The sequence below is a fragment of the Stegostoma tigrinum genome, chromosome 20 (genome assembly GCF_030684315.1).
Source record: "Stegostoma tigrinum isolate sSteTig4 chromosome 20, sSteTig4.hap1, whole genome shotgun sequence".
Lineage (NCBI taxonomy): Eukaryota > Metazoa > Chordata > Chondrichthyes > Orectolobiformes > Stegostomatidae > Stegostoma > Stegostoma tigrinum.
In genome coordinates this window covers 10,825,409-10,850,509 of record NC_081373.1, presented here as the reverse complement: position 1 = coordinate 10,850,509, position 25,101 = coordinate 10,825,409, and the positions used below count along the sequence as shown (strand labels likewise).

Here is a 25,101-nt window from a genome sequence, read left to right as displayed (position 1 = left end):
GCGAGAATCATTGCATCCTCGCTCTCCACTGGAGTCGTACCTGAGGACTGGAGAGAGGCAAATGTAATTCCTCTCTTCAAGAAAGGAAATAGAGAAATCCCCGGCAATTACAGACCAGTAAGTCTCACGTCTGTCGTCTGCAAGGTGTTAGAAAGGATTCTGAGGGATAGGATTTATGACCATCTGGAAGAGCATGGCTTGATCAAATGCAGTCAACACAGCTTTGTGAGGGGCAGGTCATGCCTCACAAACCTTATCGAGTTCTTTGAGGATGTGACTTGAAAAGTTGATGAGGGTCGAGCTGTGGATGTGGTGTATATGGACTTCAGTAAGGCATTTGATAAGGTTCCCCATGGTAGGCTCATTCAGAAGGTCAGGAGGAATGGAATACAGGGGAACTTAGCTGCCTGGATACAGAATTGGCTGGCCAACAGAAGACAGCGAGTGGTAGTAGAAGGAAAATATTCTGCCTGGAAGTCAGCGGTGAGTGGGGTTCCACAGGGCTCTGTCCTTGGGCATCTACTGTTTGTAATTTTTATTAATGACTTGGATGAAGGGAATTGAAGGATGGGTCAGCAAGTTTGCAGACGACACAAAGGTTGGAGGTGTCGTTGACAGTATAGAGGGCTGTTGTAGGCTGCAGCGGGACATTGACAGGATGCAGAGATGGGCTGAGAGGTGGCAGATGGAGTTCAACCTGGATAAATGCAAGGTGATGCATTTTGGAAGGTCGAATTTGAAAGCTGAGTACAGGATTAAGGATAGGATTCTTGGCAGTGTAGAGGAACAGAGGGATCTTGGTGTGCAGATACATAGATCCCTTAAAATGGCCACCCAAGTGGACAGGGTTGTTAAGAAAGCATATGGTGTTTTGGCTTTCATTAACAGGGGGATTGAGTTTAAGAGTCGTGAGATCTTGTTGCAGCTCTATAAAACTTTGGTTAGACCGCACTTGGAATACTGCGTCCAGTTCTGGGCGCCCAATTATAGGAAAGATGTGGATGCTTTGGAGAGGGTTCAGAGGAGGTTTACCAGGATGCTGCCTGGACTGGAGGGCTTATCTTATGAAGAGAGGTTGACTGAGCTCAGACTCTTTTCATTGGAGAAAAGGAGGAGGAGAGGGGACCTAATTGAGGTATACAAGATAATGAGAGGCATAGATAGAGTTGATAGCCAGAGACTATTTCCCAGGGCAGAAATGGCTAGCACGAGGGGTCATAGTTTTAAGCTGGTTGGAGGAAAGTATAGAGGGGATGTCAGAGGCGGGTTCTTTACGCAGAGAGTTGTGAGAGCATGGAATGCGTTGCCAGCAGCAGTTGTGGAAGCAAGGTCATTGGGGTCATTTAAGAGACAGCTGGACATGCATATGGTCACAGAAATTTGAGGGTGCATACATGAGGATCAATGGTCGGCACAACATCGTGGGCTGAAGGGCCTGTTCTGTGCTGTACTGCTCTATGTTCTATGTTCTACAAGACAGACAGACAATCAACTGAGGCTGGAATCGAACCTGGGTCCCCTTGTGCTGTGAGGCAGCAGCGCTAACCACTGAGCCACCGTGTCACCCTGTGGTTCCCACTGCAGCAGGGGCAGAATTCCAAATTCTGGAATCCCCTCCCTAAGGGCTTTGTAGCACGGGCCTGCAGCGGTTCATGAAGGCAGCTCACCACATCCTTCACAAGGGCAATGGGTAATTAATACTGACCCAGCTGGAAATGACCACATCTGATGAAAGAACTTAAACAGAAGGTGTAATGAATATGAAAGAAGGTAGATATCTGGTCCATTAAGTCTGCATCAACGAGCAACACAGATAGCCCCACTCCTTAACCATTGCCTCCCTCATGGTGTCAGTCACTGAATCCCCTTGGATCCAAACCAAACCCGAAAAAGTGATAGCTCTCACAGTTTGGGACCTAGCACCACTCATTAACGGCATCACCAGTGCTCTCACTGACCCATGCCAACCTTGAAAGACACTAAAGATCAGATCACCATGCCAACAGGAAGTCGTGGCGATACCGACAGTGTGTTCTGGGGGACTCCAGCAGACCCCCACTTTGATACCTCAGTGCCCCACCTTGCCCAGCAGGAACCCGCTGACTTTAACAACTGAACAACAGCTCAAGGCAACAGCGGCTGCCTTTAGATGCTACGTACCCAGTCCAAAATGTGCCACCGGCTCCATTTCACAGAGGTACCCAGAGCCTCCATCGACAATGCGGAGGTGAGGTCCAGTTCTCCGTGTGTACAGCACCACCTTGGCCCCACGGGCAAATGCACCAAACTGGGTCCGAGGAATGACCCTCAGCCAATTGTTGTCAGAGCCCTTGGAAAAGAATCCAGAACAAAACCAGTGACACATTGAGCTCCTCCACGCTTTAATTTGATACCAGTCCTGGACTAACCCTTTCAGTATTTTCTGTCTGGACGTGTTGTGAGAAACCACTGTGGACCTGAGGTAGGGGCACTACCACTGCACCACACCTAACCAGTATTCCCAAACGGTCACCCACTCAAGTGTTGACTAGACTTATGGCTGGTTGGCTTCCAATGTTCAGACGTTTTTAGACCAGTCCAGCCATGTGCCCTAATCAGTTCCTAAAGCAACCTTCAACTGACCTAAAGCAGACTGGCTATCTGTGATTGGCTGATGAATGGATTTCTTTGCATTGCCTCTTCCTATGCTTTCATCGTTGAGACAGTCAGCAATGACTTCCTCCTGAATCACCATGCTCCATCATGGGAGCAGATCAATTTTGGAAGGGCACAGCTCCTTCTCATTGGCTCCATTCAGTCAATGAAGGGTGTGAATGAAGTGCGAACCGCCCAGCTCCTGTTTGCGCCGCTGGGTCTGGCCAGGAATTTCCTGGACCCCCGGTGTATCCAGTTCAGAAACCTTCCACATGGATTCACACTGTCACCGTGGAGATGAAGCTGGTGTCCATATCTGGCTGCTGCTCAAATAGTGCTCACCGGCACAGGGAGTACAGACAGAATGGTGTTGATACATCTGAGGAGAAGCTGGAGAAGAATATGAGGGAGAAGGGAATACAGGGTCGCTGTGGTAGATTCAGCTGAGGGGAAATAGGACGCCTGAGTGGTCCTGGCTACTGGCATGGACTCTGTGGGCAGAATGGCCTGTTTTTGTTGTACATTCTCTGTTAAACTAATGCAGCCATTTCAATATGGGTCTGTGTGGAGGATGGATTCAGGATGAAAGTGCTATTACTAGCAATGATCTGTAACCAAAGGCATAAAATAGACAAGCTTCACCTTTGCCCCTTGGCTTTCCACCCCAGACAATGACCATTTTCTCCCAATGGGGTTAACCTCAGGGATTAGTGCCTGAATGGTTCCTATTATTCTGTGATTTCCAGGGATTTATTGGCTTTGTTGAGAGGGGGTGAGGAGTGATAGGCGGGCAGTGGAGAGGGGGAGGTACTGGGTTATTCCCAGCAGTAGACATCCCTCCGCTGCTCCCTTGTTAATGAGGGGGTAGGTGAGGGGAGGGTTTAGGAGGGATGGCAGCAATGTCAATCCTAACCTCATCACTCGCCCAGCCAGCTGCATGGACACTGCGGTGAATCACAGCTAACCAAGGGGACTGGCCTCATGTTCCAACTTCAGGAAGCTCTGCCCTCCACCAGAGACCTGATCAGGACTTTTGTCAGAACAGAACGGCGTACAGCGATCGAAGAAACTAGCAGCCTCTCTCCACTCCAGACCCAGTCTTAGCCAGCGGTCTTATCATGGGAGGAGGTGGGGAATGAAATTGGCCTGGCGTGTTAAGTGGTGAAGGGTGGGTCATCGAGGTCTACTGCTTAGAAAAGAGTCCCTTCTGCCCATCGTGTGTGTGCCAATCAAAAACACACACCTATTCTAATCCCATTTTGTATCAGTCTTGGCCCATAGCCATGGATAGGGATCTGTAAATAGTCACTGCACAAGCACATACCTGGGTTACTTTAAACACAGAAAGGGGCTGAGCCCGGGACTCCCCATGAGAAATGATGAGATCCAGCATTCCATCACCGTCAAAATCCGTAGCGACAGCGCCTGTGGAATAGGAGGGTAGTGGTATTGTCACTGGATTCAGAATCCCACAGACAACAATCCAGTAAAAAGGAGCTGAAGCTCCACCGGATCTAATGAATAAAGCTAGAATAAAACACTAACATAGTTAATATGGATCATAAGCCTAGAAGATTACACCAAAACCCATCGTTAGTGCCCTAATCACTAAAGAATTGGTCTCAGCAGGCATTAGGAAAGGTAAGGGCAATGTCAGCTTTAATCACAAATGGAATGGGGTGTAAAAATAGGGAGTACATTTATAAGACCACAGGTGGGACAGCATGAACAGTTCCAGGCCCCTTAACTACAGGAAGATCTGTCATCGGAAGCAGTCCAGAGAAGCAAATCCCTGGCATGGAGGGACTGTCCTGTGAGGACAGGTTGAACAGATGGAGCCTGTACCCATTGGAATGCAGAGGACTGAGAGGTAACCTTATTAAAACATACAAGATTGTTAGGGGGTTTGAAACTGGTAAGTGCAGAGAGGTTGTTTCACCTTGTGGCAGAGTTTAGGACTAGATGGTGTCATCTCAGAGTAAGAAGCTGGCCATTTTGGCATTTAGCCTGTATCAGGTCTACAAACCAATATCACTATCTCACGTCAACACTGTGTGGAGCTGGAGGAACACGGCAGGTCAGGCAGCATCGGAGGAGCAGAAAAGTTGACTTTTCGGATTTACAATTATTTCATGCCAATCTCCTGTTTCCTGCCTCCACACCACCCTCCACTCATACTCTTACACATTTTCATCCAAATAATTATCCAATGAACTTTGAACACCAGACCAGGTAAGGATGGCAGTTTCCTTCTCTAAAGGACATTAGTGAACTAGGTGGGTTTTTCCCAACAATCAATTCATGGTCATCACTACAGTCTTAACTCCAGATTTTTTTTGTAAATTGAACTCAAATTCCACCTACTACCATGGTGGGATTCGAACCCAGGTCCCCCGAACATTAGGTGGGGGGGGGGGGGGGGGGGGGGGGAGTCTCTAGGTCAACAGTCCAACGATAATACCAGTAGACCATCACCTCCCTAATTTGGGACTTTACCCAGTCTGTCCAACCAATGACTGGACTCTTACTTCCAGATTGTTTTTTTTTTAATTGAGCTCAAATTCCAGCATTTGCTGTGGTGGAACATTAGCTGGATCTCTGGGTGAACAGTCCAGCGGTAATACCACTAGGCCATCACCTTCCCTTATGTGTCCCATTTCAGTATCAGAGTGAAGTAGGCTACACATGGCAAGCTGTTACTTGGAGTCCCATGCTGCTGTGCTTCTTGTCTCAGCCACCAAGGGAAGCCATTGGAGGAGGAGACTGAAACACGGCATGAGGGCTCATCACTGTCTCTAGGAGCACAGAAAACATTCAGGAGGGATGGAAAGGATGGGGGTGTGAGTGATTCAACATTGCTAAAGGACATGCCTTTGGCAATGGATTCCTGTTAAGAGTCAAAGAATGACCTACACCGAATTGAGAATCCTGTGACTTGGCCTGGGAATGTAGACTTCAAACAAAGCGATGGAGTGCCGTCTACAGCCCAGTTAGAAAGAAGAGGCAATCTGTATTTTACACAGAAGCCAATTTCATTGAAACAAAATAATGAATCAGTCATGAAACTTGTAGCGATTACAATGAGGTGAGCCAGGAATATGAGTTCCCTGATTAGGGCTGTTAAGCCAGTCCAATCAGGGAGCCCTGGCTGACAGATATAAACAAGAGTGTACGAGGTTCTGTTCACTCTAAGAGCTGGCTCTGAGGGAGCCGGACCAGTGTCAAGTCCCATGCATGTATAAATGAAGAGTTTCCTGGGGATGGGATACCAACCTCTGTGGAATTATTTCAAAACTCAGTGTTGCTCAGGAGCAAACGCAGCAGTCAATTTGTGATTGACTAGGTCTGACCAGCTGCGGAGCTAAACAGAATGTAAGAAACTGGAGCAGGAGTTGGCTTTTCAGCCCATCGAGCCTGCTCCACCATTCAATACTATCAAGGTTGAGCTTTGCTTCGGGCACCACTTTGCTGCTGGCTCCATTTGTCCCCTACGACACCAAAATTAAACACTGCCTGCCGCACATGGAAATATATTCACAGGTAATTTGGGCTCAACTGATTGATAGTCTGAAAGATCCTGGATTCAGTAGCCCCACGAGCCCACCTAGTCCACTGCTTCTCTTCTTGCCAGCTTCTCTAAGATTTTTTTTCCCTCTTCCTCCTCCCCATTCCATTAGCAAAAATAATCCCTACCAGAAGAACAAGCCACAGTCCGAGGTTCTTCTCACTGACCATAGTGACTCATTATTGTTGTTGTGTTGGATTTCTGCCTTAAATATTTGAATTTATCTTGGTTCCAGCCTTGCCGAATATGAATTCCCCAACCTGGTTCTGGTGGATGTGTCTTACATTCCTCTCAGGGAGTTGCAGTACGCACCCTTACAAAGATGTTGTAGAGATAGTGACAGTCAAGCCTCAATGTAATCTCTCCTGCTCTTACTGTCTCCCATTGGCACATGCTGGGAAGATTCCAGGGTCAATTCTCAAACCGTTTGCCCTCGCTCTGAATGCACCTTCTTGAACCATCAAGACGTACAGCAGAACCCAAGTCCGCACCTTCTGTCTCAGAGATACCGCTACTACCCCACTGTGCCACAAAACCCACAAGCATTGCGGGTCGGTATTGGCAAGGGCTGGGCCGGTGGTGGAGGAGGGGGAGAGAGAGGAGAAAGCAGGTTGGCTTTACCTGTTCCTTGTCCTGTTGGCTCTGTGGCATCTCCTGCGTTTAGCTCTTCAATCAATGGGTCTGCCCCTTCCCGTTGAGAGACCCTGCAATGGAGCACATCACAATACAGTCAGTAGCCAGTGACACTTTGATACTCCCCAGTCAAACGTGTTGCATCGGGTGTACAGCACCACATAGGGCCACGAGGGCAGCCGGTCCTAGCCTCCCCACACTATCTTCCTCATGGATTCGGGCTCACTGTGGGACCTGAACCTATAACCGCCCGCACACTGAAACAGAGAGACAAATCTCCAAAGCGATGTCAACAATAGACAGCTTACCAATCAGAGCACACACCCAAACGTCTGGCATTGAGAAATGCCATCGGAAGACAAAATAACAACGTCATTGATGTAGCACCTTTAACATCATAAAACAGCCCAAGACACTTCAAAGCAGAATGTCAGCCAAGTTTTTCCACAGAGCTTAAGGAGATATGAGAAAACACTTGATCACACAGCTAGGGTTTTAAAAAGCATCCTTGGGCTGTAATAAGATCCATAGAAGTGGAAATATTTAGCCTTTAAAGGTAAATTCCTTTTCCCTGATAGTCTCTATTCTACAACTTTCTGGAGTCGTGTGTCCAGTGCTGTGGTCGCCCAGCTATAGGAAGGATATTATTGAGCTGGAGAGGGTTCAGAAGAGATTTACTAGGACGTTGCCAGGTGTGGAAGGTTTGAACTATAAAGAAAGGCTGGATAGACTGGGACTTTAAGCACTGGAGCATGGGAGGTTGAGAGGTGACATGATAGAAATTAATAAAATAATGAGGAGTGTACATATGGTGAATGGTCAATGTCTTTTCCTTAGGGTAGGGGATTACAAGAGTGGGGGCTCATTTTTAAGGTGAGAGGAGAGAGATCCTAAAAGGACATGAGGTGCAATATTTTTTTACATGGGGCCAGTTCGCTTGTGGAATGAACTTCTTGAAGAAGTGGTGGATGTGGGTACAATTATAATGTTTAAAAGACATTTGGATAAGTACATGAATAGGAAAGGTTTGGAGGGATAAGGGCCAGGAGCAGGAAGGTGGTATTAGTTTAGTTTTGGGTTAAATTCAGCGTGGATTGAATGGAATAAAGACTCTGTTTCTATACTGTTTGATTCCAGAGAGCCTGTCCTGAAATTCAGGACCAATTTTTTAAAAACTCAGGCAGTAGCAATTTCCTACCAGCAGAGAGTGCTGCTGCACCAGTTACAGCGAGAGCAAACCCTGAATAATGGGAATGATCACAATAGTTCAGTCAGGGACAGGGGAACAACACATTATAGACAGCTGTGAGACACCAGGCCCCAGTTATAAATCAAATTGGCTTCTTTGTGTCTACACTTCCACAAAGCTGTCATGCCTTCCTCCTTCAAAAATTGTGTTACTTTAAACAGGTAACTCATTACACTGAGAGATAGTGGGAACTGCCGATGTTGGAGTCAGAGATAACACAGCGTGGAGCTGGAGGAACACAGCAGGCCAGGCAGCATCAGAGGAGCAGGAAAGCTGATGTTTCGGGTCAGGTTTTCTGAAGAAGGGTCCCGACCCGAAACGTCAGCCTTAACTAGTTATACCGATTTTGTATTGCATCCAATTGGATCAAACAAACGCGTTTTGCATTTATATAGTGCCTCCCAAACCTCAATATTTTCCAAAGTGCTTTGCAGGCAATTTATTCTCCTCCTGACTCTCTGGTCTCTGTCCACTATCTACAAGTCAGGAGTGTGATGGAATATTCATTTGTTGGGGGCACTGTTGGAAATTCCCAGGGACCTTCCCAATTAGTTTCCTCCCTACGTTGGTGTTTTATCTCAGAGGCGAGGAAGGTTTTGAGGATTGACAAACTGCTCCCTATGGAGGGAAGGAGTCACCTTTCTTCCTTCCTCATGCCTGAGGTGGATCTCCCCCCTCTCATTGCTGTGTCTCCCCTCTCACGGAGTCATCATCATTGAGGTCTACAGCACTAAAAAGGCCCTTCAGCCCATTGAGTCCGCACCAGTCATAAACAGCCATGTAAATTCTATCCCATTTCTCATGTCCTTATATGCCTTGCCATTGTAAGTGTGCATCCAAACAGTTCTGAGGGTTTTTGTCTCCGCCACCCTCACAAGTAGTGAGTCGCAAATTCCCACCAGCTCCTGGGTGAGTTCTTTTCCTCATGTCTCCTTGAAACCTCCAACCCGTTATCTTATATCTAGATTTAGTTTTAAACTTTGTTGTTGCTTATCCTCAAGTACGAAAGCACTGGAGTACACTAAGACGTTTTCAATGTCGCTACACACATCACCATCTTTGTTAAAAAGTGCCTAGGTACAAAACCTTAGGGAAAGAAAGAAATAAGGAACAGAATTAAAAGTTAAACAATAAATTTTGGCCCCCAGCCATTGTTTCCTCCAACATGGGCATATGTTTCTGTGATAATGGGAACTGCAGATGCTGGAGAATCCAGTATAATAAAGTGTGAAGCTGGATGAACACAGCAGGCCCAGCAGCATCTCAGGAGCACAAAAGCTGACGTTTCGGGCCTAAGGGTCTAGGCCCGAAACGTCAGCTTTTGTGCTCCTGAGATGCTGCTGGGCCTGCTGTGTTCATCCAGCCTCACATTTTATTATCTTGGGCATATGTTTCTTCCTGCTTGCTCTGTCTGTATCGCTCTCCTCTTTTCCCACTTCCTCCGCATTCAATTTCCCCCTCTCCTGGGGATATTTTTCAGGGACAGTTTGTTCCCAGTTAGTAGTGCTTCTCATTTGGAGTTTGCCGTCCCTCCTAAAGATTGAGCAAAGCCGGCTGCGTAACTTAAGAACGAAAAGTTCCCTCCCAAAGGTGGAACGCTAACGTTTGGACAATGCCACTTCCAAAGTCCAGCATTAAAATCACTAAAAGACAAGACAGATTATCAGGTCATTGTCACACCGTTAGCCACATCTATAATGAAAAGGCAAGAGGGCAGAATGTGAATGTCAGTCTGTGACACTGATACAACTAAGGGCAGAAACTCACCCCAAACGTCAGTGGAATGTCACAGCACACAGGAAGAGCCAGCATTAATAAGATATTGCTTATCTTATTAAGATATAAATGGGAAGAGGGAATTGTTTCATTAAATAATTATAAAGAGAAACTCTCTCCACAACCAGTGCAGTGTATAATCACTAATCTAAACCAAATTTTAACTTAAATATCAAATGTTTCATTTGTAATTTTAGCTTAGTTGCTGCTTCTTTTAAAGAGCTGCGATGTATTAACTTGGTTCCTAAAATATTATACTATTGCAATTGGTTGTTTAATATTGGGACAGCTGACATACGGGAGCAGAGGTAGGAATTAGAGAGGCGTAACAATGCATTCTATTGAATGCAATATCGAAAGAGAATTAATGCTACATTCAATGAATTACAGAATGTAATGATATGTAACGCTACAAGCTGTGATCAGTAACTTGTATTAGTATGTAATGTTGCAAACTCTGAATCACAGGATATATGGGGGTCCAGTTTCAGTCTTCACCAACTGACTTGGGATCAATACGGGAGCATCCAAATTTGCTGCTGTTTTCAGTCTCACGCCTTAGCCCACTTCTTTCCACTAACCCTTGGGGCATGTCCAAGCAATGTCAAATGCTCCATAGAACCTACAGCATCAGAGAAGCTGACCCATCATAACATAAATCAATCCCCCTCTGCACGCCCAACTCTTCTTCCTTTCTGTTTTATCCATTCTTTCAAGGAATGCAGGTGTCCCTGCCAAGGGCAGGATTTATTGTTTAGGCAGAGTGCCCCTTTTGGAGGTGGCATTGAGCTGCCTCCTGGAACCAAAGCAGTCTGAGAGTCCCAGGCCTACTCCACAGAGTTGCTAGCATTCCATTTTCTGGAGGCTGAGAATTTTGATGTCCCCCACCCCCACCCCACCCCACCCCACCCTGACCCACCCGCCAAGACGCCTGGCTCCCCTGCAGCATCTCAACATGGCCTCAAAGAAACGAGTGGACTTCAGGCAAGCCCTGTGCTGTCCATGATCTTTCTGCTCTGCTCTGGGCACGCAATGCTGTTCACTTCTGTCGCTGTGTTCTCAGCAGTCCACTGTCGCTAAACTCCTCATTAATTCAGAAAATCATTTATTACTTCCTGCAAGGTGTTGCTTTTTAATAGCCGCCTCAGAGGATCGATAACAGAGACATTGAGTGATGGATATTAGGTGAGAATGAAGTGCCTTTGAGAGAGAGGGAGAGGGAGAGGGAGAGAGAAATTGGCCCGGATTCACAAGTTAGCAAATTGAAAATTGGCTGTTCCTTGCCTGAACACATTCATCATAGACGCTAGCCACTAAATGCAATCTATATATTAATCTCTGAGAGCACTCTTGTCAATTCAATATTCACAAAATGAAATGCAATACAAGCCCAAAGAAAATTATCACCAGGGAAAACGTGTATTGCAGTTTATCTATTAGATACGGGAAAGTGGACAGTGCATTATTAGCCAGGCAACATGAGCTGTTAGCTGCCAATATAACACCTGTGCTTTATTCCTTACGGTTTATCGGCACACAACTGCTCAAACCCCCAACACGGGGATGATGCAGCCCTGTCTAAAGCAGGACACTGGCCAGATGTGTTAAGCTGAGAATCCAGGTGTGGTTAGTTTGGGAACCCAGACGTGACTAATTGGAAATCCAGGAAGGGTTAGTCAGGAATCCAGATGTGGTTAGTTGGGTTCCTGATCGGTGAATGATAGAACGAACAGGAGATGTGGACGATTGGGTCACATGACATGACGCTGACGTGCTTGAGTGAACTTTAACCTTTTGGAACATTCCTGGTGCGACACCAAGAGGAAAGGCAGGCACTGCAATGAGCTGTGATCCTTGTGGCTGCTCCACTTCGGATGGTCACTGAATGCTGATGGGTATTGGCTAATTAAACACACACACAGATACACACTCACACAGACACACTCACTCACACACACAGACACACACTCACACAGACACACACACACAATCACAGACACACATATATAGTAGGACTTTGTTAAACTACAGAGAGTGCAGAAAATTTACCAGGATGTTGCCAGGACTACAGGTTTTGAGTTATAAGGCGAGGCTGGATAGAACAGGACTTCTCTCCCTACAGTGTAGGAGGCTGAGAGGTGACCTTATAGAGGCTTATAAAATCATGACGGACACTGATATCCACCTGGTGCCGCTGACTTCCATAATCATGAAATGCCTCGAGAGGTTAGCCATCAGCTCCAGCCTTACCAAATTGCCTTGTTCCTTTGTAATTTGCCTACCGGCACAACAGATCCACAGCAAATGCCAGTCCAAATATGTGCAGGTTCAATGGATTGGCCGTGGTAAATTTCCCATAGTGTCCAGGGTCGTGCAGGCTAGGTGGGTTAGCCATGGGAAATGCAGGGACAGGGTAGGAGAGTGGGTTTGGGTAGGATGGTGTTCAGAGGGTCAGTGTGAACACAACGGGCTGAATGGCCTGCTTCCACACGATAAGATTCTATGACTCTATGATATCCCTGGCCCTACACTCATTCCTGGAATATCTGGATAACAAGGACAGCTATGTCAAATGAGATAACAAAGTGTGGAGCTGGATGAACACAGCAGGCCAAGCAGCATTTTAGAAACACATCTATGTCAAACTGCCGCTTATTGACTACAGTTCCACATTTGACACCATTATTCCAAACAAACCCATCTCTAAACTCTGAGATCTGGGTCTCAGATCCCCCCTCTGTAACTGGATCCTTGACTTTCTGATCCATAGGCTGCAATTAGTAAGAAGAGGTAACAACACCTCCTCAACACTGGTGCCCCGTAAGGCTGCATACTCAGCCCCTGACTATACTCCTTATACCCTCACCACTGAGTGGCCAGATTCTGCCCCAACTCTATTTACAAGTTTGCTGATGACACCACCATTTTAGGTCAGATCTCAAACGATGATGAGATAGAATACAGGGAAGATATTGAGTGTTTAGTAGCATAGTGTAAAGACAACAATCTCCCCATCGCCAGCAGCAAAACAAAGGAGCTGGTCATTGACTTCAGGAAGCAGAATGGAGGGTGTGCCCCTGTCTGTATCAATGTTGCTGAGGTGGAGATGGTTGGAAATGTCAAGTTCCTGGGGATGATGACCACCATCAATCTGTCCTGGTCCACCCACATCGAGGCAATGGTCAAGAAAGCTCTACAACATCTCTACATCCTCAGGAAGCCACGGAAATTCAGCATGTCTGCAAGGAGGCTTGACAATTTTTATAGATGCCCCATAGAAAGCATCCCGTGTGGATGCATCACAGCAAGGAATTGTAACTGCTTTTCCCAAGACGGCAGGAAATTACACAGAGTTGTGAACCAGCCTTCCATCCATGGACTGCATCTATACTTCCCACTGCCTCGGGAAAGCAACCAACATCATCAAAGCCCCCTCCCACCCCAGTTATATTCTATTCCACCCTCTTCCATTGGGCAGAAGATAGAAACGTTTGAATACACGTTTGAACAGATTCAAGGGCGGCCTTTTCTCCACTGTTATTAGACCTTTGAATGGATCTTCTGAAATGTTGCTGTTGATCTCTCTGTCTGTAACTTCTCTGCAGCTGTAACACTGTATTCTGCACTCTACCGCAATACACTTTGTATGGTACGCTCTGCCTGCAGAGCACACAAACAACATCTTTCACTGTATCTCGGTACATGTGGCAACAATAGACATCGATAGGGTGAACAGCCAAGGTCTTTTTGCTAGGGTAGGGAGTTCAAAACCATAGGGAGTAGGTTTAAGGTGAGAGAGGAAAGATATCAAAGGGACATAAGGGGCAACTTTGGATCGTGCAGAGTCCTGTGTACATGGAATGAGCTGGCACAGAAAGTGGTAGATGCAAGTACAGTTGCAACATTCACAAGACATTTAGAAACGTGTTGGAGGATTCTGGGCCAAATGCAGGCAAATAGGATTAGTTCAGTTGAGGAAACCTGGTCAGCATGGATGAGTTGGACCAAAGGGTCTGTTTCTGTATGACTCTATCTGTCACATACACACACACACATAGAGACACACACACACACACACACACATAGATGGACACAAAGAGACAGATATAGATACACACAGACAGACAGACACAGAGACAGATAGGTACACACATAAACACACAGACGGACAGACATATACAGAGGCAGACAGAGGTAAACACACATACACAGACACACCCACATGGAGGTATTGTGGCTAAGGTGTATTCTGGTGAAATGCTTTCTATTTGATAACACTAGTTGAGAAAGTGTTTTTCTTGGTGATTATCAGATTATGACTGATGGGATCTTGCTGTGTACAAATTACTATGCATTCTATATTATATAAGTAAACTGCAATGCAAAAAATGTGTTGGCTGGAAACTGCTTTGGGACATCCTGAGGGTGTGAGAGACACAGCGATGAAAGCCTTTCTCTCCCCTAGAGTACGAGAACGAGATCAGGTGTTTGAATAGAGGTTGCACAGAATCGAGTGGATGGATGGAAACCCAAACGAGTGGGTTAGATGGGGGGGAATGTGCAGGAATCGAGAGGATTGCCAAGTGCGGACAGAAGAAGAAAAGACAGCTAAGGGAAGTAATGACCTGACAGCTTTGTCCCGGCAAAAAGTAAAAGTGAAATTGTGGATAAAAAAACACAAAGAAGAAGTGTAATCACATTGCTGTTTGAGGATCTTTTGAATATTTCTGCATTTTGTTGATATAGCACACACTGAGTGTTGGCGATGGAGGGAGTAGGTGCTTGTGGATATGGTGCCAGTCAAGTGGGTTGCTTTATCCTGGATGGTGTCGAGCTTCATTAGTGTTGTTAGAGCTGTATCTATCCAGACAAGTGGGGAGTATTCCATCACACTCCTTACTTCTGCCTTGTAGGTGGTGGACTGGATTTGGGGAGTCAGGAGGTGAGTTACTCACCACAGTATCCCTAGCCTCTGACCTGCTCTTGTAGCTGCAGTATTGACAGGGCGAGTCCAGATGAGTTTCTGGTCAATGATAACCCGTAGCACGTTGATAGTGGGTGAGTCAGTGATGGTAACACCATTGAATATCAAGAGAGGGTGGTCAGATGATCTTTTCTTGAAGTTGTCAATGTCTGGCATTTGTTGGGTGTGAACATTACTTGCCACTTGTCAGCTCAAGCCTGAATATTGTCCAGATTTTGTTCCATTTGTACGTGGATTGCTTCAGTTTCTGAGGAGTTGCGAATGGTGTTGAACATTGTGCAATCATCAGCGAATATCCCCACTTCTGACCTTATGATGGAGGGAAGGTCATTGATGAAGCAGCTGAAGGTGGTTGGGCCTAGGACACTACCCTGAGGAACTCCTGCAGAGATGTCCTGGAGCTAAGATGCCTGAAACACAAAGCCATAACCATCTGCCTATGTGCGCAATGTTTTCATTACAACGAGAGGTTTTGATTGGGAAGAATGATCTGTTTTGGCAAGTGGGTCAATAGCCGGAGGTCAGAGGTCGAACATCATTGGTCAAAGATTTGGAGGGGAGAAAGGGAGAAATATTTAAATAGCGAGAATTATTAGGATCCAGAACCATGCTGAAAAGACAGTGGAAATAAAAATGATTTGAAGGGGGAGTTGGATTGGAACTTAACGGGAGTACAGGGCAAGCACAGTTGTTTGAGAGTCAGTACAGATATGATGGGCTGAATGGGCCTCTTTTAGAAAACTGTTCTGATTATTGAAAATATGGACTCACCTGAATATGCGGTTTGCAGAAGACCCTCGGTATGCAATATTATTGAGAAATACTTCAAGCTCCTGATCATTATCAAAGTCCGCCACAATCACAGTTCTAACTGGCGAAGGTGTTGCAAATGCCTGTGTTGCTATATCCTAAGAGAAACCACATTAGTTACAGGGTTTACCAAGTAGTCATGTAGGAAGGAATGCCAGATCATATCAGTACCCACAACGGAGAGTGTAAGTGTCTCGTATGGGCTACATATGTCAGCAGAGACCCCCTGAACCCATCCCTCATCATCACTGCACCCCATCCCCCCATTTGACTCAGAACCATAACAATAGTTGAACCCTCCATTCTCACCATCCCCTCTGTAGCCTCAGATCTCTCTCTCTCTCTCTCTCAATCACTCATGTTTCCTGTTGCCCCTTCACTTCCCAAATCCCTGCGGCCCATGCCATCCTCGCTGCCCACTGAGATACTGGTATCTCTCCCTCCCCTTGCCATTATGACCCTGAGTCTGATGAATGCACTCTGGCCCACAGACCACCCTCTCACACTCAGTTCTGACTCTGAGTATCAACACAACTGGTTCTTTGGTCACATGGGTATTTTTCCTGGTGGTGGACAATCAAAAAAGTTATTTACACACCTGGTGTTTTTATTGTGTCTCGCACTTACACACACACCCAGGTGCTGGGAAAAATACGCACTACTGCTGTACAGCAGTAGGTTGGAAATGTAAGAAAAGTAATCGGGAGATTAGAATCTCCTCAGTTGAGCGTTGACTCCAAGCTGGCTGGCTACAGCCAGTGTACTTTGCACGAGTAAATAAAGGGTGACTTGGTGATGGGACCCAGCCTCTGTGTAGCTCTTTCAGAGAGACAGTGAGATAGAGAAGGGACGATAGAAACTAAGAGATGGAAAGGCAGGGAATTAGAAATGGAGAGATAGGGAGGTAGCAATATAAAGATAGGGGATTAAGGATTCTGAGATAAGGATTAGGGAAAGGAGGATCAGTGAAATGGACAATGTGATGGACGTGGGGATTGAGAAATGTGAGACTAAAGGAAAAGTGCTGAAAGAAGTTAGCATATTTGGCAGCATCTATGGAGAGAAAAGCAGAGTTAATATTTCAGGTCAATAACATTTCACCTGATCTTCTCATAAGGTTTCTGAGGAAAGGTCATTGAACTGAAAATGTTACTCTCTTCACAGATGCTGCCAGAGCTGTTGAATCTGTCCTGCACTTCCAATCTCTATTTCAAACCTTCAGCATCTGCCATGTTTTATCACTGTGATTTGGTGGAGAGATGGCAGTTATTGGGCATTAGGAATGGCAATTTAGGAGATGCGATTGGAACTTGGGAGATGGGGAAGAATTTTAGAATGACACCATGGCCATCAAAACTAGAAAGTTCATGACAAATCACTTGCTTCAACTCTAGCAAATGGTTATCAATGTTCTCCATTCCTGGCAAACCCACAGTTCCTAGGACAGAAATTATGGGAAAATACTAGCAAAAATGTACAACGTGACCCCCGATGTCAGATTTGTTCGGGACACAATTTGGGAGACGGGATTGGGGTTTGGGAAATGGGGTTGGGATAACGGAGAAAGGGAAGTGGGCTTCAGTTTTGGTGCTGGGAGATGGCAATCTGAGTGATGGGAAGGTGAAAGTAGGATCTTTTAGGGGTATTGAGAATTGGATAAGGCATGTTGCAACATCAACGGTACTTTATGAATGCAATTTGTTGTGTTCGGTAACACTCTGTGTCTCCACCACAATAAACATAGCAGTTCTGGAAAAATTCTGTTTGAATAAAAGAACATATCAATATTCACCTGCTCAGGAATGGAAAATGAAGGACATTAATTAGATTTGTGAAGTAACACCTTTAATCAGCACTTCCCATGCAATCCTCTGCTAGGTTCATATTTCAAGGTTTTAATTAAATCTTTACATTTATGGCTGGACACTCATGAGCATGCATAAATTGCTAGTGTGTACTCCTAAGACATCTTAAAGGAAATGTCTTCAGATGCAAATGTGTTTGGCAAACCTTTTATTCCAGAGTTTTGTGTGGGGGAAGCCCATGAGGGCTCAATCTGATCAAATACATCAGAACAAGATGGTGGCCTGCAATTTCTCATGAATACAACTAAAGTCACTGAGCTCCCGGGAATCTCCTCTCACTGACAGAATCCCAACAGTGCAGAAAGAAGTCATTTGGCCCCTTAGGTCTGCACCAACCTCTGAAGAGCATCCTACCCAGACCTAACAAACCCTTCCCATCCTTGTAACACTGCATCTACCATAGCTAACTCACATCCTTGTGGACTATGAGTGGGTTAGCATGGGCCAATCCAGCTAACCTGCACACCTCTGGACTGTGAGAAGAAACCAGACTAACTGGAGGAAACCCATACAGACACAGGCGCAGTGTGCAAACTCCACACAGACAGTTGCCAGAATTGAACCTGGGTCCCTGGTGCTATGTGGCAAAAGCACTGAGCCACCGTGCTACCCAAACAGTTGAAGTTAACTCAGGATTTTATATTTGTTCGCAGGATACGGGTGTCACCAGTTAGACCAGCATTTATTGTGCATCTCTAATTGCCCAGAGAACATTTAACAAATCAACTACATTGCTGTGGGTCTGGAGTCGCATGTAAACAAGACCTGGTATGAATGGCAGATTTCCTTTCTCAAAAAGGAATTAGTGAACCAGATGTGTTTTTTTTTATTCAGCAATAAGCAGTGGCTCCCACTCAGCCAGCTTTTAATTCAGTGTTTTTATAGAATTCACATTTGATCATCTGCTTTGATGGCATCTGAACAAGTGCCCCCAGAACATTAACCTGGGGTTTGTGTACAGCGAGATAGAGTGGATAGTCAGAGACTTTTTCCCAGGATGGAAATCACGAGGGGGCATAATTTTAAGGTGATTGGAGGAAGGTATAGGGGAGATGTCAGAGGTAGGTTCTTCACACAGAGAGTGGCGGGCGTGTGGAATGCGCTGCCGGCAGTGGTAGTGGAGTCAGATGCATTACAGGCTTTTAAGCTACTCTTGGATAGGCACATGGAGGATAGTAAAACGTAGGGTATACAGGGTAGATTGATCTTAGAGTAGGATAATAGGTCAGCAAAACATCATGGGCCAAAGGACCTGTACTGTGCTGTACTGTTCTATGTTCTACGTAGTCCAGTGACTATGCCTCTAAACCACAACCTTACTCAAGTCAGTGAGAAAGGGTCTGTTCCCTTGATGGAGGATGAACCTGAAGAGAGTTAGCAGATGGCAGCATTTCCACATGTAACTTGTGCTTGTTCTTCCAAGTGGAACTGATTGGAGAATTTGGAAGGTGCTGAGTAAAGATCTTTGGTGGATTTCTGCAGTGCATCTTGTAATTAGTACACATGGCTGCTACTGAGCATCAGTGATGGCGGGAGTGGATGCTTGTGGGTGTGGTGCCAGTCAAAGGGCTGAGTTGTCCTGGATGGTGCCAAGCTTCGTGAGTGTTGTCGGAGCTGCACTGATCCAGGCAAATGGGAAGTATTCCATCTCAGATAACAAAGTGTCGAGCTGGATGAACACAGCAGGCCAAGCAGCATCTCAGGAGCACAAAAGCTCCTAGAAGAGGCTTCGCAGTGAGGTTAAAATTGCATCAGAGATAATGGGAACTGCAGATGCTGGAGAATCTGAGGTAACAAGGTGTAGACTTGTGCCTTGTAGATGGTGGACGGGCTTTGGGGAGTCAGAAGCTGAGCTACTTGCTGCAGTATTCCATGCATCTGATCTGTTCTTGTAGTTGTTGTGTTTGTGTGGTCAATTTCTGGTCATTAGACACCTCGAGGGTGTTAAGAGTGAGCGATCAGTGATGGAAATGCCATTGAATGTCTAAGGGCAATGGTTAGATTCTCTCCTGTCAATTATGCTTTTCACTTGTGTGGCACAGATATGTTCCCCGAGGCAAGCTATTGTTTTCTCAGGGACAAGAAGCTAATGATGAACACTGAGTGAGAAGTGACATGATCAAGTCTTCAGAGAGAACGACCAACAAAACAAAAAAGGCATCACCCTTCCTCAAACAATCTGTCCGGAATTTTAACACAGCTTCCTGTTAACCTTCACGAGTTTAATTAAGTTGGATCAGGAGAAGGATGATTAAGTTAAAAAGTATTCTAGAACTAAGTAGAAGTTCTGACTCCAGTATCATCAATTCCCATATCTTCACATACCTCAATCCATCCTATCCCTCATACTATATTGAGTTAACTTCTGCTTCGTCCTGAGAGATCTGAGGAAGGTGACTCAGTGAACATAGAACATAGAACAATACAGTGTAAAACAGGCCCTTCGTCCCTCGATGTTGCGCCAACCTGTGAACTAATCTAAGCCCCTCCCCCTACACGATCCCATCATCATCCATATGCTTATCCAAGGACTGTTTAAATGCCCCTAATGTGGCTGAGTTAACTACATTGGTAGGCAGGGTGTTCCACGCCCTTACCACTCTCTGAGTAAAGAACCTGCCTCTGACATCTGTCTTAAATCTATCACCGCTCAATCTGTAGCCATGCCCCTTTGTACAAGCTGAAGTCATCATCCTCGGAAGAAGACTCTCACTGTCCACCCTATCTAATCCTCTGATCATCTTGTATGTCTCAAATAAGGAATAAAGAGACAAGGTTGAATGGGAGATGGACAGCACAGTAGCTCAGTGGTAGCACTACTGCCTCACAGCATGTGGGACATGCATTCAATGCCACAGTTGGGTCACTGTCTGTGTGGAGTTTACATGTTCTCCCTGTGTCTGTGTGGGTTCCATCTGGGTGCATGGGTTTTCTCCGACAGTCCAAAAATCTGATTGTTAGATGGATTGGTCATGCTAAATGGCCCCTTAGCGTGCAGGCTCGACTGGATTAGCCATGGGAAATGCCGGATTACAGGTATAGGGTAGGGTGAGTGTGTTGGGTGGGATCCTCTTTAGATGGGCCAAATGGCCTGCTTCCACACTGCAGGCATTCTGGAAGCAAGCGTTAAAATGTAGAACATGGAAAAGGGTGAAAGACGAAGGTGTAGCTGGTTCCAGAAATGGAAGACTGACAGGTTAGGTTTAGAAAAGATGAGGACAGGAGGACGATGAGGGTACCAAGAATTTATGTTCAGAGTCTATGTTTAAAATTGGGCGATTTCCATAGCGGGCTGCACATTGACAATGCCAGCAAGATCCCTGGGCAGTGCATCTGAGAAGCATTTTGCGGATGTCACTGAGTGTTAATTGGTTGCTGTGCCGCTCCCTGTTTAATGTGAGCGTCGGCAGCTTGAGAAAGGAATGAAATGGTCAGGTAGCGATTCTGAGATGCCCCTGGGCACCATACTTCCTTATTGAGTACGCTGAAATTCTCAGTAATGACATCAATCTCCCAGATGCCCCTCACACACATCGAACTGCCATATCTTCTCACACTCTGGCACAAACCTTTGTTACATTCACAACTGACTCCCAAACTAATTTCTTCAAAGGTCTCTCATTCTATTAAATGGCTGTATGTCAACAGTCTGTGCGATTCCAAGACAGTCAATGTTTTTAAGATGTGCCTGAGCTTGAATACATTTGAGTGGAAGGAACTCATTGTTTTCTCTCGACAATGAAGAAGTGAATTTGATCAGGTAATGTTCTGTTCAGTTCTATTAGGAGGACAAATGGTGGAGATTTAATTCTCAAAATAAGAAATCCCATCCCACCGCACAAGTCCAATTTAACTAGGATTAATCAGTTGGCAGGTGAGTATGCTTTGTCTTCAGTGAGGCACTGAATGGATGTGCAGTCTGTTCAGTCACAAAATGACACACCTCTGGGATGGGTAGAACTTTAACACGGCCCAGAGGTAAGAACACTACCACTGCACGAGAACCATGGGGGTCTACAGCACAGATAAAGGCCCTTTGGCCCACTGAGTCTGCTTCAGTCAGAAACAACGACCTAACTATTCTAATCCCATTTTTCAGCACTTGACCCACAGCCCTGTATGCCTTGGATTTACAAATGTACATCTAAATACTTTGCCAATGTTACAAGGATTTCTGCCTCGAGCATCCTTACTGGCAGGGATTTCCAGATTCCCACCACCCTCAGGGTAAAAAAGACTAAACCTCCTACTCTTTACCCCCACCCCCTAAAGAGACCAGCTGATTGAGTACACTTCCACCGACATATCCCCTCTATTTTAGTCCCCCATGCAGACTTGGAACTATATCATTGCTCCTTCACTAATCCCCACTTGTCTAGATACGGGGCAGTTCCAACAACATTCAGGAAGCTCGAAACCATCCAGAACAAAACAGCCCTCTTAATTCGGATTCCATCCTCCATCATAACAACCTTGATCGTGTCAATAGCTGCACTAACAAACCAGACATTCATCTAAGACCTCTCATTCCTTAGATGACATGTCTATCCTGGGCCTCCTGCAGTGCTATAACGATGTCACCCGAAGGTTGCAGGAACAGCAACTCATATTCCGCTTGGGAACCCTGCAGCCCAATGGTATCAATGTGGATTTCATAAGCTTCAAAATCTTCCCTTCCCTCACTGCATCCCAAAACTAGCCCAGCTCGTACCCACCTTCGAACCTGTTCTTCCTCTCACCTATCCCCTCCTCCCACCTCAAGCCGCACCTCCATCTCCTACCTACTAACCTCATCCTGCCCCCTTGACCTGTCTGTCCTCCCCGGACTGACCTATCTCCTCCCTACCTCTCCACCTATCTTCTCCTCTGTCCATCTTCGGTTCACCTCCCCCTCTCTCCCTACTTATTTCAGAATCCTCTCCCCATCCCCCTCTCTGATGAAGGGTCTAGGCCCGAAACGTCAGCTTTTGTGCTCCTCTGATGCTGCTTGGCCTGCTGTGTTCATCCAGCTCCACACTTTGTTATCTCAGACATTCATCTAAGATGGCTTTTGGATTCTCATATGATTGTTAAGGATCCCAGGACTACTATTTGAGGAAGAGTAGCAGAGTTTATCCTGCAGCCTGATACTTATCCATCAACCAACGTCACAAAGTGGCTTGTTTGGGCATTACCACTTTGCTTTCTGTGGGAACTTGAAGCGTCCCGCTTAGCTGCTGCATCTCCTACAGCACAACAGCAGCAACACTTCAGATGTATTTCATTTGGGCATGTCCTGCAGTTGTGAAAGGCGTTGTGTGAATGCAAGTTCTCCCTTTGACATGTTTAAAAGCTGAAAATTAAGGAACAGCCCAGTGATGACAAAAACTGAAATAGTGACCGCCGCAGAGAAAGCTTTTGATAGGAGCAGCGTTGAGAACTGAAAGTCAAGAGTCAGAAACATTGATGAAGTACCCAATATTAGAAAGGGTTGCCTCAATTTGCTTAAGGTACAATAAAGAGTGGAAGCCTTCCTGCAAGAAAAGCTGTACAAAGCAACAGAAAGGAGCTATTTTAAATATGAAAGGTAGCAGGGCTGAGTGAAAGGATCACAATAAAACATTAAGGACAAATACTGGAGCATTCTAACAGACTGAAGGCAGTACATAACAGTTTATGGAGTGTGATGCCTGCGGCTGAGGAGAGGTCTGACAGGGAACGCCTGCCCTCCAGTTGCTCCAGGGAATCAGTGATCGGTGACTCAGGAGGCTATTAAACCGCATCTGTCACAGGCAAATGTGATCCTAAGTTCATTCGACATGCTCACTAGCCCAGGACCTAACACAGTCGCAATCAACAGCAGAAAGATGTCTCATCTTTCCACTTGCCTGACCACACTCTGTAAACGCCAAGTTGCATTGGGCTAATATCCATCTCAGTGGAGGTTAGAAAACTCTGTGTTCAGCGGGTGTAGAGTGTGGTGATCACAACTGAGCAGCCTGGTCCCCAGGCCTTAGCACCATTGAATGTGAGTTAATGAGTTACTGGAAGATGTGACTATTCACTGACTGCAGCCTACATCTGGCAATGATTTCTAGCCTGAGCTCTTCTATGTCTTAATATTGTTCTCCAAACAATTGTTTTGTATCATTCGAGAGTTCTTCATCACTAGTGGAATAGAGAAGAAGGAAATTTGATCAGAATTAGTTAAACTCCTGTTATTGATAAGTAAAAACCAAAAGAACTGCGGATGCTGTAAATCAGGAACAAGAACAAAGTTGCTGGGAAAGGCTCAGCAGGTCTGGCAGCATTTGTCAAGGAAAAAACAGAGTTAACGTTTCAGGTCCAGTGACCCTTCCTCAGAACTTTGTCTTTGTTCACATTATTGATACTTGAACCAGCAGGAAGGTATTACATGTACTATATCATAGAGTTATAGAGCTGTACAGCGCGGAAGCAGACCCTTCGGTCCAACTTGTTCATGCAGACCATGTGTCCTAAATTAATCTAGTCCCACCTGCCACATTTGGTCCATGCCCCGCTAAACCCTTCCTGTTCACATACACATTAGCAGTTACAATTGTACCAGCCTCCACCGCTTCCTCTGGCAGCTCATTCCATACACGCACCACCGTCTGTGTGAAAAAGTTGCCCCCTCATTTTCTCCTCTCACCTGAAACCTATGGCTTCTAGTTTTGGACTCCACTACCCAGGGATAAAGACCTTGGGTACTCACCCTGTCCATGTCGCTCATGATTTTGTAAACCTCTATAAGGTCACCCCTCAGCCTCCGAAGCTCTGGGGAAATAGCCCCAGTCTATTCAGCCTCTCCCCTTGGCTCAAACCCTCCAACCCTGGCAACATCCTTGTAAATCGTTTCTGAACCCTTTCAAACTTCACAACATTCTTCCAAGGTATTTATCTATAAGCATGGCATCTTTCAAAGACCCAACGTAGGCACAGTGAGCTAAATGGCCTCCATCTGTGTTAGAAGATTCTAAAGTTCTTTCTTCCAATTCGGAGAGTCTTAAAGCAATGAACTGCCTCTTGAAGTGCAGTCACTGTTGGGATGCAGCGAGTACAGTAGTAAACTTGTGCACAGTAAGATCCCAGGAATGAGTTATGACTTGATGACTTTTCTTAACAATATTGATTGAAGGATGAATAATGCTCAGGGAGGACATTGCCACTTTTCCTACAATAGTGCTGTGGAACTTAGAATCTCTGTGTTTGGACGCAGGCCATTCAGTGCATTGAGTCCACACCTCCTCCCACCCATCTTCCTGCCCCCAGTGCAGCCCAAAACCAGCCCAGCTCGTCCCTGCCTGCCTAACCTGTTCTTCCCCTCACCTATCCCCTTCTCCCACCTCACGCCCGACCTCCATTTCCTACCTACTAACTTCATCCCGCCTTCCTTGACCTGTCCGTCCTCCCCAGACTGACCTATCCCTCCCTACCTCCCTGCCCATTCTCTCCTCGCCACCTATCTTCTCCTCTATCTGGTCCGCCTCCCCCTCTCTCCGTATTTCAGAATCCTCTCCCCATCACCCCATCTCCCTTTTCTGTTGAAGGGTCTAGGCCCAAAACGTCAGCTTTCCTGATCCCA

General features: G+C 45.9%; 1 protein-coding gene across 3 annotated transcripts in view; it reads right to left on the bottom strand.

Moving 5' to 3' along the window:
* crtac1b (cartilage acidic protein 1b) overlaps window positions 1-25,101 on the bottom strand; it is a 281,745-nt gene that overhangs the window by 27,776 nt on the left and 228,868 nt on the right. For all 3 annotated transcript variants that reach the window (XM_048550806.2, XM_059653000.1, XM_048550807.2), the window contains 4 exons: window positions 15,613-15,749; window positions 6,821-6,903; window positions 3,959-4,059; window positions 2,161-2,329 (listed from right to left, as the gene is read on the bottom strand). In XM_048550806.2, the coding sequence (XP_048406763.2) occupies window positions 2,161-2,329; window positions 3,959-4,059; window positions 6,821-6,903; window positions 15,613-15,749 (490 nt within the window). The remainder of the gene's footprint in view (window positions 1-2,160; window positions 2,330-3,958; window positions 4,060-6,820; window positions 6,904-15,612; window positions 15,750-25,101) is intronic.